Genomic DNA, 11,855 nt, shown 5'->3' on the forward strand with positions numbered 1-11,855 from the left:
TTGATAATATCATTTTATTGTCATTATTGTAAGTATTGTTATTGATAATATTATTTTATTGTCATTATCATAATTATTGTTATTATTATTATTGGTATTATCATTATTATTATTATTATTAAATCAAATTTCAAGAGTACATTGGTCGTTCACATTTAGTGCAACTTTGGACTAATTTAATACCCATTCAAATGTAACAGTCATTAGTACAAAATTTTAATTTTATACCGAGTCCCATACAACACTGTATTAACTTATATTAATTTTTTTACATAGGCTTATACATTAAAGTAAATGTGGCCTAATTGTATTAGAATCCGACAATGATGGTAAAATTATTTTAAAAATGTAAAATAAGAAAAAATATAGTACATTGAAAAGTCTTTAGTTTTTAATTTTCAAACTTATAAAAACCAAAAAGAAGATTTTAATTCAATACGAATCTTTATAGTAAATTTAAAAAAATAATAATTTATTTATTTTTTTTAATAAATTACATTGAATATTTTTGAAAGTCACCCTCTTGATAATAACGCATATCCAACAATTGATCTGTTCATCAGGGTTTTATTTAAATTTTGTGTTGTATTTGGAGCTTAAATGATAATTCTAAATACTTTTTAAAAAAGATTATATACCTTTTTTACAATAGTGTCCTCTCAACATCAATTTTTTATAGTTTTTTTTTATAATAACGCTCGTCTATTACATAATTATGTTACACATCAGGAATATTATTTATTAGTAATTTTTTAAATAATAAGAGAGTATTTTTAGTTGCATTAAACCTTAAGAGAGCTTGGTGCAGTTTATTCAAAAATTAAATTAAATTCTTATATGGGACTAATGCTCATTATTAAAATTTAAAACTATCACTAATTTTATGATATTATTTATTTATTTTGGTACCCAGAGTAATATTCTAGGTCATATTTAATTAATAAATATATTTATTGGTTATTAAAAATAATTTTTTATTTATTAAAAATAATTAATATATTATTGAATAAATAATTATAAAATTATAATTTTTAAAATTAAAAATAATAATCAATTAGTATTAAATATTAACTATATATCAATTAAGTATTAATTACTAGTTAAAATTCTATACTAATAATTTAACAAAAACTTGAAAAAAGAAGAATTGTTCGTTTATCTAGGCTAAGTTTGAGCCCAAATTTCAATAAAAAAACAATAATTAATTAAAAAACATACTAGTGTCTATGATATATGGACACGGACACAGCGACACGATATGAAGACACGGACACATCGATACGATATGGAGACACGAAAAATGTTAAAAAATTTGGACAGGACAGGACACGACATTGAAGCTGCTATAAATTTGGACAGGACACGACATTGAAGCTGCTATACATAATATATTTTTATTATATATATTTTTTATTTTTTTATTAAAATTAAAATATATAATATAAAAAATATTAAGATAAAATACAAAATAAATATGGTTAAATCTACATTAATCGAACATGACTTCAAAAATATATACATAATCAGTTTATCATCAACACCTCTCCAATTTTTAGTAATTTCATCATAATGTTTTTAGTTTAAGAGGTGTGAATTATTATTATTTTTTTTATTAAGCTTAAAAGTTCATTTTTTCTTAAAGACAACCTAATTTTTTTGAAATTATATTAACAAAAAATCAAAATATGTCCAAAATGTGTTGGCGTGTCCTGTCTCTCTCTCTTTTTTTTTTTTTTTAATTTTTGGACACGGCATTGTGTCCGAAGCATGTTCCAGCTATATCCAATATTATGTGAGGACAATTTTTTTAAATGTGCGTGTATTATCAACTAGTGTCCAATACCCCCAAATTTCATAGTAGTGCTTCCAATATTTGAAAACAGTGCAAAGGGGCGGTTTATTCAAGGAGTTAGAGTGGGCCGTGTGGACGGATGAGTGGATAGAGCCCATCAAGTACACCGTGCTCCCCACGAGTCCATAACAAACCTTAGGTGCTCCGCGTTGCCGTTTCCGATTACAAAATAAAGCCCTAATTTCCAAATTCCCTCTTTTCCCCTTTCCCTCGACCAAAAACCTCAAACACGAAAACCTCTTCTCGTTGAAAGAGAGAGTGAGAAAAAGAGGGAGACATCACAGTTTGCCTCTGGAAAGTTCGCGATTTCCTCGTCGTCTCCTCTCTCGCTTACAGGTTATATGAAATTTTTTCTCGTATCTTCGCTGCTCATTTTTATCCGTAATTCACTCGTTTATGTGTGGTTCCTTACTGCAGTTATGTGGGGGTAAACAGTGTCGGTTATCTTTTTCCGTTTTTATGTTTTTCTTTTTAGTTATTGTAATTGTTCTGTGAATTCAGCTTTGTTTTCCTTGGGCATTTGTGTTTCCGTTGTGGCAGTGGTATGGTCTAGGGTTTATTCCGCGAAACCCTAATTGTAGCTTGTTTGTAGATTATTGGTTCTGTCAGGTTCTACATGGTTTTTTTTGCAAATGAATTGAGTTGACTATTCGGCTACTTTCCCTTGGGGTTTTGTTGATTCAGGCAATTAGTTAAGTTATGAGTGTCATTAGGATATTTGCTTCTTCGACCGGTGCTAGTATAAAAATAGAAGTTTAGTGTAGCATTTCTTAGTTGCCTGGTCTGCCAGTAAGACTGTAAGAGATCTCTTGAGCGGTACTGTAATAGCAGTAGTGAGCAGTTAATCACTGAATGCATAGCCTAGTTATGACTCTTTGTGTTTTTTCTATAATTACTTGCAAAATTATGCAATTATATGAAACATATACTGAGAGTTGGGGATTTGGTTGGTCATACCTGTCATTTTCTGATGAACAGAGCAATGTTTTTCATTTGATTTGCATATAAGTTGCTAAGATTAAACATTTCTCTGCTGCTGTCTTAAGAAAACGATCTAGAGCTCAATTATTTCATGGCAGTCCTCTGAATGATGGGCATTCATGTGCTGTATGGAATATGGATATCTCAATTTTAAGTGATGAAATATGAATTTAGCATGTGGTGTCTTGAATTTACTCTGACAAAGTAAACAGCCTTGTGGCATAATGTTTTAAGTTATAAAATTAGTTACTGTTTAGTTGTATCAGATTGATTCATGCCGTTGGAAATCAACAGAGAAATTTGGAATTGATTTATTACTTAGTCATGCATGTATATTAATGCTAACTTTACTGATGCTTTGGCCAAATCTGCTTGCAATTTATGCAGTTCTTGGTGGACACCTGATTGGTAATATGGGTGACAGTGAGACCGTGATGGAACAAACACCTTACAGCAATGCGAGTGTAACCGCTGCTTCTGATGCTGGTGGGTCTGCTGCTCAGGCCACTAATACGGTTGGTCCTGTTTCTGCCACTGTATCTAGTACAGGAGTGGTAGTTTCTTCTGATGGAAGTATGAATACAGATGATTCGGCGGCTCATGGTTCTGATATTGGTGCTGGAAATGCCTACGGCACAGCAGTAAATTCCGTCCAGCATGAAAACCCTATTGTAATGGCATATGATGCTAATGAAAATCCTGCTGGTCCTGCAAACTCTTCTCTGGATTCAGCTCAAGTTGCTGGTTATGATTCTTCATTGAATGGTAATGGTGTTAGTGAAGCAGGGGCCGGAGCAACAGCTGGTATTAGTGAAAATGGGGTCACTCCAGCTGATGGTATTGGATCTGGTCTGCATCAACCTGTGGATGGATCTGGTATTGATTCGTGATGCTCGCACAATCTTTTGTTGAGCGTAATTTTTTCCATTTCAATAATTCTATTGTATGTGGGACAGGCTGTTGAATGTGAATGAACACGTTAAAGGTGCTAGAGCTTGCTCTTCCCTGCCTTTTGACAGTTTCAATAAGGTCTCATTAGTTGTTTGTTCATATGGAAGGGACAATTTTGAAATCCAGCAAAACGCTTCTCAAAAAATTATGTACCATTTGGAATGACTCTGAAAAGTTTGAAAAATGTGCTGTTCTACTCGGACATCAATGCTGTAGTAAGAATTAAATAATTTAAAACCTTGTTTATTTTTGCAAATGGTATTACATTTGAATGCGTTATCGCGTATGTAGTTTCTTTGAAAATCGTCTATAAGAGTATGCAACTATTTTGTGCTAAGTCATATGTTGGTCCTCTGCAATGCATTTTGTTGTGACTTTTGTGATTACTTCATGGCACAGCTTTAAGATGCACATATGGACAAGAAAATTACATGCAATTTGGTACTAATTTCCTTCTGATGCACTATACTATGGAAGCCAACGCTTGTTTCATTGAATAACAATTCACGTATCAAAGCATTTTTCTACAGGCCTTAGCGCAGAAGAAGAAAGATTGTGGAGTATAGTGACGGCTAATTCTTTGGATTTCAATGCCTGGACTGCATTAATTGAAGAAACAGAGAGAATGTCAGAGGTATGCCTGGTGGAATCAAATTAGGCTTGTCTTGGTGTTCTACTCGTATTGGTTTTGTTTCTGATGTTACAAATATGGAGCTTGTATCTTGTTGCAATGCTTTCCGATTTGAGTTAAAACTGAGGTGAAAAAACTACTCTATTGACATAAAACTTGTCTTTTATAAAGTGCCTTCTTCGAATTGGTTGTGGGGGACTCTCCTAGTTATTCTTTGTCCCTTTGATGGCTATCAATTTGAAATAGCTTGCTTATTCATTTATTTATTTTTTTTCCATTTCTAGGGTAACATTTCAAAAATTCAAAAAGTCTATGATACCTTTTTAGCCGAATTTCCTCTATGCTATGGTTACTGGAAGAAGTATGCTGATCATGAGGCGCGCCTCAGCTCAGTGGATAAAGTTGCAGAGGTTTATGAACGAGCTGTTCAAGGAGTTACCTACTCTGTGGACATGTGGTTGCATTATTGTGTTTTTGCTATTGGAACATATGGAGATCCTGACACCATCAGAAGGTAATTTGCTAAGTATTACTTTACTTACTTTTAACCTCTGAGGTCTCCATGAATTTCTAGATGTTATCGTGTCGAAGTGATCTTTTATTGCTCTCTAACATGATTTCAGCTATCTGCAACAGCGATTACTGAAGTATAAGGTATAAAGGTTTGTAGGGAATGCACATTAGATAAAGTTTTCTCTGATGTGTAAACCCTTGCTTTCTCGGCTACTTTATATGGTAGCCGAGTTTGCTTCGTTCCATTTGTAACACGGCCTAGTCACCCCTTCAGTTATACTTCTCCTTAGGTTAGTAATTAATTCTTCATGAAACTTTTGCTGCTTTTTACCATGGCACATGAGGTGCTTCAATACACAATTGCTGCCTGAAGATGTCGCACAGTAAGGTTAAGATGGCCTGTATGCCTCCTCCCTTGACGAGCTGTGTAAGATTCTTTTCAGGAAGGTAAATGCAGCAATTTGTTAGTTCAGAATTCACAAGTGCTCTTTGAGTGAAATTTTGTCCCTTTCCAACATGAATCCTCTGTAGGCTTTTATGGTTAACTGTGGAATCACTTTCCGTCTTACTGAATGTTACAATTGTATTTTACTGTTGTTCCAGGTTATTTGAAAGAGCATTAGCGTATGTTGGGACTGATTACTTATGCTTTCCACTTTGGGACAAATACATTGAGTATGAAATTTCGCAACAAGATTGGCCTCGTGTTGCCACAATTTACACAAGGGTATTGGAAATTCCAAATCAGCAGCTGGATCGTTATTTCGAAGGGTAAGCTTTTCATACATTAGGGCTTGCTGCTTCTATAGTTTTTTTGGATATTACAGTTAACTCATTCTTGACTGTATCTATAGCCTACTCTTCTGCCCCTGCTTCTTTTGCCTGGTTCCTTGTCTGTGGTTCAGTGATCTATAACTGGGTGGCTTGAGGACTATAGGAGTGTGTATCTCCATTCCAGTATCAGATCATGTCAATCTCTCTGTTGCTTCAGTTGTTTAGTAGTTGCAAACAAAATTATAGACCATCACACCATTTGCAATTGTTATGAAGAAAATTTCCTGGTCTCCATTTGCCTTCAGTATTTCCTTTGCTTTCATTTTTTCTTCCTTTACATTGGTTGAGAGAAGCAGCACCTGTCATTCCATTTAATCTCGACTCTTGACGATTTGTTTGTATTGGTATTAAGTTATACGCATATGCATGCTAGTTTTCTTGTCATGAGTTAATTATTTTAGCGGTTTGGCATGTTGTACAGATTTAAAGAATTGGTTGCTAGTAGGCCTCTGTCTGAGTTGCGAACAGCTGAAGAAGCTGCTGTTGCAGCTGGTGCAAATACTGAAGCTGCTGGTCAAGAAAATGAGGGAGAGGTTCCTCCTACTGGTCCGGAACAATCTTCTAAGGCTGTAAGTGCAAGCTTAAAAGATGCTGAGGAGTTGGAGAAGTATATCGCCATTAGAGAAGAGATATATAAGAAAGCTAAAGACTTCGATTCTAAGATCATTGGTTTTGAAACAGCTATTAGGAGGCCATACTTTCATGTGCGGCCCCTCAATGCTGCAGAACTTGAAAATTGGCATAACTATCTTGATTTTATTGAAGGTGGTGGTGACTTCAATAAGGTAACCAAGTTCATTGGTTTCAGACATTTTTTAATTTAACTTGCCATGTAGCTTTAGTTGTCCTTGTTATACATTGACTTACAGTTAAGTATATCTGCCGCGTCATTTGCTTTATTGGCTAAACCGTTGGAGAAGCATCTTTTAAAACGGGATATTGAACTTGGACTAAAGCATGGGCCATCCATTTGCTTTCTATAAGGCTAAGTACTTCAAACTCTCATTTGTGAGTCGAAATTCTGGGTTCATGATAGTGCAGTATGTCAATATATTTGTTTTTAAAGTTCCAATGTTATGCATGCAGGTTGTTCTTATCTTCCTAAACATCTATCTGTCAGGCAAGGAGGGTCCCTCCTCTGGTATTTGAGGGGCCTCCCTGTTCCGCCAGCGGAGTATTTCTTGTGCATTTCTCCTTGGTCCTTTCATGTTATTTCTTCCATTCACACAATATTGCATTTGGAATTGTTGATCTGTAACTTTATCTGTGTCCTCAGGTTGTTAACGTCTATGAAAGATGTCTAGTAGCTTGCGCCAATTACCCTGAATACTGGATACGATATATTTTGTGCATGGAAGCTAGTGGCAGCATGGAGCTCGCTGAAAATGCACTTGCTAGAGCTACTCAAGTCTTTGTGAAGGTACGGAGTTTTGTTATGGTGTGTTTTAATCTATCATCCAAGTGTCCTAGTACATCGGCTGAGGGAACTCGTATATGATATGTTGCTAGTAGTACATGTTTGTTATGCAAGAAAAAGAAAGATGTTTTATTGGCAACAGATAAGAAGATAATAGAGATCTTTGTCACCATACATTTCCCCAAGTCAAACCTTTGATTTTAGCACGTGGACAAGTATGCATTTAACATTTTAGCTTTTTTCCATTGTGAATATATGATTGATGCTAGGGCATGCTGGAATGATTTATTTATCAGTGCCCTTAATTGCATATACCTTTGTCTCTAGGGTCTAAATATGTTAGTTATGAATCTTAACTTTATTTTAGCTGCATTTGACTTGTTAATCAGATTGAAACTGTTCCGGATCTTTTCTCCTAATTTTACCATTTATTTGGTGTTGTCATGTGTCACTTTTATTTCCTTCATGTACATGTTTGGTTTACTAGTCATGCCATGCAATATTCTTTTGTTATTAAGTAAAATTTGTATAGGAGAGTATCAGTGAGGCTTTTTGGAAATGTGGAATTAAACCCAAATTGTCAATGGCAGAGAGGAACCTTGAGATTGAATAAGTTTTTTCTGTTTTGTTTGATGTTAAATTTAGTTTCGGATATGTATGATAGAAGAGGCAAAGATACTGCTTAGGGTTAAAACAGAAACCAAAATTTGACTGGAGATTGTTTCTTTGAATTCATCCAAAGGTAGCCTGCAAAACAAGGAAGATATTAGCTTTACGTAGTGATTATGGATCTCAAATGTATTACAGTTCTAGAGATTTGTTTTTTTTAGTGCTGTATTCTCTGCTATTTACTTGCTTATAGCTTGGAATTTTTAATGTGTCTATACCCCTGTAATCAATTGCTATTGATGAAATGGTATTTGTTGAGTGAGAGTCCACATGTGCTTGTCAGAGTAAACATTGCTTTCTGGTGGTTAAGTTATGATCTGTCTGAACAGAGGCAACCAGAGATCCATCTTTTTGCTGCTCGATTTAAGGAGCAGCATGGTGACATTTCTGGAGCCCGAGCTGCTTATCAACTTGTGCACACTGGTATTTCACCTGGTCTTCTCGAAGCAATCATCAAGCATGCGAACATGGAAAACCGACTTGTAAGTTTGCACGATAAGCTGTTCTGATTCAGGCTAACACTGTTTCTACAGATTTCTAACTGCAGTTTCTCTTCTGTTTCACAGGGAAACCTGGATGATGCATGTTCCTTATATGAGCAGGCAATTTCAATTGAAAAAGGAAAGGAGCAGTCACAGACTTTGCCTTTGTTGTTCGCTCAATACTCACGTTTTGTGTTCTTGGTGTGTTCTTATATTTCTAACCGTCGTTTGATGCTGTTTCTCGGTAGTTTATTCCATTTTCTGATGTCTAGGGCCTATGTTTAATGAATAAAGCTGTGCACTGTGCTCTGCTTTCTGTTATGCCTGTTTCTTGCATTCAAGGTATTAAGTTAATTTCTGGAATACCAGACATGATTTTGAATTTGTAAAAGGTGCAATACATTTGCGTTTGGATGGCTACTAATAGACGTGGATGAGTTGCCTCCTAGGTTTAGCATGTGTTTTATGGCATCTGTTATTTGTTTGATAATATGAAACCCTCATGGGAACTTGTTGATATGAATTTGTTATATTCCTATTTGCATGTGGAGGTGCGACCTTGGTGGCAACTGAAAGCACTCATTTCTTTCATGACTTATGTTGTTCCAAGTACATGTTAGGAGCTTTTTTCCTGTGTTGTGTGTGACATCTCATGTATTTAAACTTTTGTTGGAAGGTTTCTGGCAATGCTGATAAGGCAAGGGAGATTCTTGTTCAAGGTGCGGAGAGTGCGCAAATGTCAAAGCCCCTATTGGAGGTTGTCCACCCGCTCCTTCTCCTTTTCCCCTCACCCAAATTAAGATAAAAAAACCTGTGGAAACTGGAAAGAAAAATGGCTCGTAGTTTTGTGTATAGGAAGATACATTTGCCTCTGTTTCCTCATGACATTTCCACTTGGTTTCATTTTTATATGTTGCAGGCAATGATCCACTTAGAGTCAATTCAGTCGCTTCCGAAGCAAATAGAATATTTAGATTCCTTGGTTGAAAAATTCATCGTTCCTAATCCCGAAAACCCTAGTATCGCAAGTGTTGAAGAAAGAGAGGAACTATCAAGCATTTTCTTGGAGGTAATAAAGCACCTAGCCATCCACAACTTGTTTGAACTTGAAGTCGAACTAACAATATTGTGCTTGCAGAACTTTAAAATTATTAACTTGCCTATGTCTGGGTTGTCCTCATTTGTCGCTTTTACATGGTTGCAATCAGCGTCCTATATATTTTTTTGTGTATATGTATGGTATCTCTTAATATGTGCTGCAATTGAGTTGTGTTGTAATATATTTTTCTTGAGCTCCTTGTCTTGTAATGGGAGTGTTTGTTGAAAATGTTGGTACCTGAGTTCGCGTAGTGGCTTTATTGGTTTCATCATCTCTGTGGACAGTTTGACTTTTTGCAACTTCCAGCACTTAAGTTTTATCCTGTTTTTCCACCGGTATTGTGCCCATGAGATGCTAATCTGCTACTGTAGTTGTTAGCACTTATGTTGTTTTGCTGGCAAACAAAATGTTTGGCTTATGGTTTGACAATGGATTTTGCAGTTCTTGGATCTCTTTGGAAATGCACAATCCATAAAAAAGGCTGATGATCGACATGCAAAACTGTTCTTGCACCACAAAAGCACAGCAGAGTCAAGGAAGCGTCATTCAGAGGATTATTTAGTCTCAGACAGAACGAAACTTGCAAAATCACTTAGTTCAACATCTGCTCCTTCGGTGATGGGTGCATATCCCAGTACTCAAAATCAGTGGGCGGCAGGTTATGGTGTACAACCTCAAGCTTGGCCTCAGGCCTCGCAGGCTCAGGCACAACAATGGACCCCAGGCTATGCACAACAGGTGGTTCTTCTTGTTCTTTTTTCTTTTTCCTTTTTGTTGGTGTGTGGGGGTTGGGGGGGAGCAAAAACATAGACATTTTTCTGAAACTCATATACGTAATATTACTGACTGAGAGATCAGTTTTTCTCACGTTAAATTAATTTTGGGCTACCTGCCTAAGGACCTAAAGCAAGGTTGTAGGTGGGGTTAACTTGAAATAATTTTTTTTTGTTATGAAGTTGGTGTCTAGAACCTAGAAATTGTGATTTTGGATTGCCGCCTTGTTTTTCTAGGCTGCATATGGTGCATATGGTAGTTATGGAACGGGTTACACTCATCCACAAGTACCCACATCTGTGCCCCAAACTGCTGCTGCATATGGAACTTATCCTCCGACTTATCCAGCACAGGTAACTAAAACTTTATTGATCTATTATTCTCTAGTTATTTTTCAGCTACTTTCTTTTCTTGTGCTTGAGAAATTGCATTATTCTCCCTTTTTTTTCTGTGTTTGAAAATTTTATCAGTTCCTGAGACCTTACAAAATGTGATTACTCCCTCCTACTGGAGGTTTCTATCTTAGTTCTCCCATTTCATCGTTTCATACAAGATTTTGGAGACATACAACAATATCAAATCTATTTATGGTTATAGTTTAGCCCATTTCTGTCAAATTTACACTATTCTGTTTTCTCATGAAGTTGATTGGTCCTCTTATTCAGGCTTTTCCCCAGCAGGCGTATGCACAGCCAACAGCAGCTGCAACTTTGACCCCAGCCCAGCAGCCTGCTGCAGCTCCTCCTGCTACATATTACTCCAGTTACTACTGAGAGGGAGAAGGCTAATTGCAATCAGTTTTGCTGTCTGTACTCTGATCTGTAGGTCGGCTGTATGATATAGACCAATACCATGAGTTTTTATGTGCATGGAAGTGGTTCACGTTGTTCGGGATAGTAGGCAGGATGGTAGATGTAGTGTTGTGGTCTACATTTTAACAAGCCCCCATTGTATTTTTCCGAATCATTTTGTTCCCAAATTATTTTTCTTACTGTTTCTTATCAAGGATAGATGGCTTATAGAAGATGGATGGATGTGATGGCGGGTTAGATTATGTTTTGGTTTTAAAGTCATGTTCGTTATTAGTTAACAACTTGACATAAAAAAAAGAATCATGGAAGATGTAATCTAATTTGGATTTGTGGTGTCGTTAATTGGGGGGGGGGGGGGGGAAAAGGGTAAAATGGGGAATGTGGACTACGTTCTAGGTGCTGTTGTGTTTTAAGACTTTATTTCAATAGTCTTCTTGGTCTTCTTCAATGTTATGTTGATTTTTTTTCTTTCTTTTCCTCTACAGAACTTTAAGAGGGTATGCATGATTTCAGTTCAGGCTCAACCACTTCAAACAGTTACTTCCATCCACCTTCTACAATTTAGTAACGGAAGTCGGAACATGAAATCTGTCAATTCTAATACATCGAGAAACAAGTGAAAGACTTTTCAGTTCATACCTGAAAAGTTAGATATGTGATGACTTGAGGTACAACATGAATAGCAGTTACATTGTAAAACACTGTCGCTAGATATTTGGTAAAATTATGAATTGATTTCAAGAAATTCTAACTTTAGGGGATGGATGCTATTGTATTTAATCCTTTTTGGGTTTAACTGTATTTTTGTCCTTGGATTATGTCAATTTGATATTTTAGTCC

General features: G+C 35.9%; 1 protein-coding gene across 3 annotated transcripts; it reads left to right on the forward strand.

Annotated features, from left to right (window-relative positions):
• On the forward strand, positions 2,000–11,229 carry LOC105163460 (pre-mRNA-processing factor 39). Of its 3 annotated transcripts, none has more exons than XM_011081810.2 (14): positions 2,000–2,188; positions 3,221–3,709; positions 4,315–4,418; positions 4,700–4,929; positions 5,532–5,699; positions 6,184–6,547; positions 7,039–7,182; positions 8,178–8,330; positions 8,415–8,531; positions 9,007–9,087; positions 9,250–9,399; positions 9,871–10,167; positions 10,440–10,556; positions 10,869–11,229. In XM_011081810.2, exons 2-14 carry the CDS (start codon positions 3,247–3,249, stop codon positions 10,974–10,976), a joined length of 2,496 nt encoding a protein of 831 aa, XP_011080112.1. In that variant the 5' UTR covers positions 2,000–2,188; positions 3,221–3,246; the 3' UTR covers positions 10,977–11,229. The 3 variants fall into 3 exon arrangements, with proteins under 3 accessions (XP_011080112.1, XP_020550231.1, XP_011080113.1); XM_020694572.1 differs by lacking the exon at positions 2,000–2,188 and having other exon boundaries at positions 3,218–3,348; positions 3,419–3,709; XM_011081811.2 differs by lacking the exons at positions 2,000–2,188; positions 3,221–3,709; positions 4,315–4,418; positions 4,700–4,929 and adding an exon at positions 5,081–5,375.

Source organism: Sesamum indicum, linkage group LG6 (assembly GCF_000512975.1).
Source record: "Sesamum indicum cultivar Zhongzhi No. 13 linkage group LG6, S_indicum_v1.0, whole genome shotgun sequence".
Taxonomy (NCBI): domain Eukaryota; kingdom Viridiplantae; phylum Streptophyta; class Magnoliopsida; order Lamiales; family Pedaliaceae; genus Sesamum; species Sesamum indicum.

Bases quoted from the DNA above. Each gene is read 5' to 3' on its own strand.
- LOC105163460 (XM_011081810.2), top strand. From the start codon at position 3,247: ATGGGTGACAGTGAGACCGTGATGGAACAAACACCTTACAGCAATGCG. The intron at 4,419-4,699 runs GTATGCCTGGTG...TTCCATTTCTAG, and splicing joins AAACAGAGAGAATGTCAGAG to GGTAACATTTCAAAAATTCA. The intron at 9,400-9,870 runs GTAATAAAGCAC...TGGATTTTGCAG, and splicing joins TATCAAGCATTTTCTTGGAG to TTCTTGGATCTCTTTGGAAA.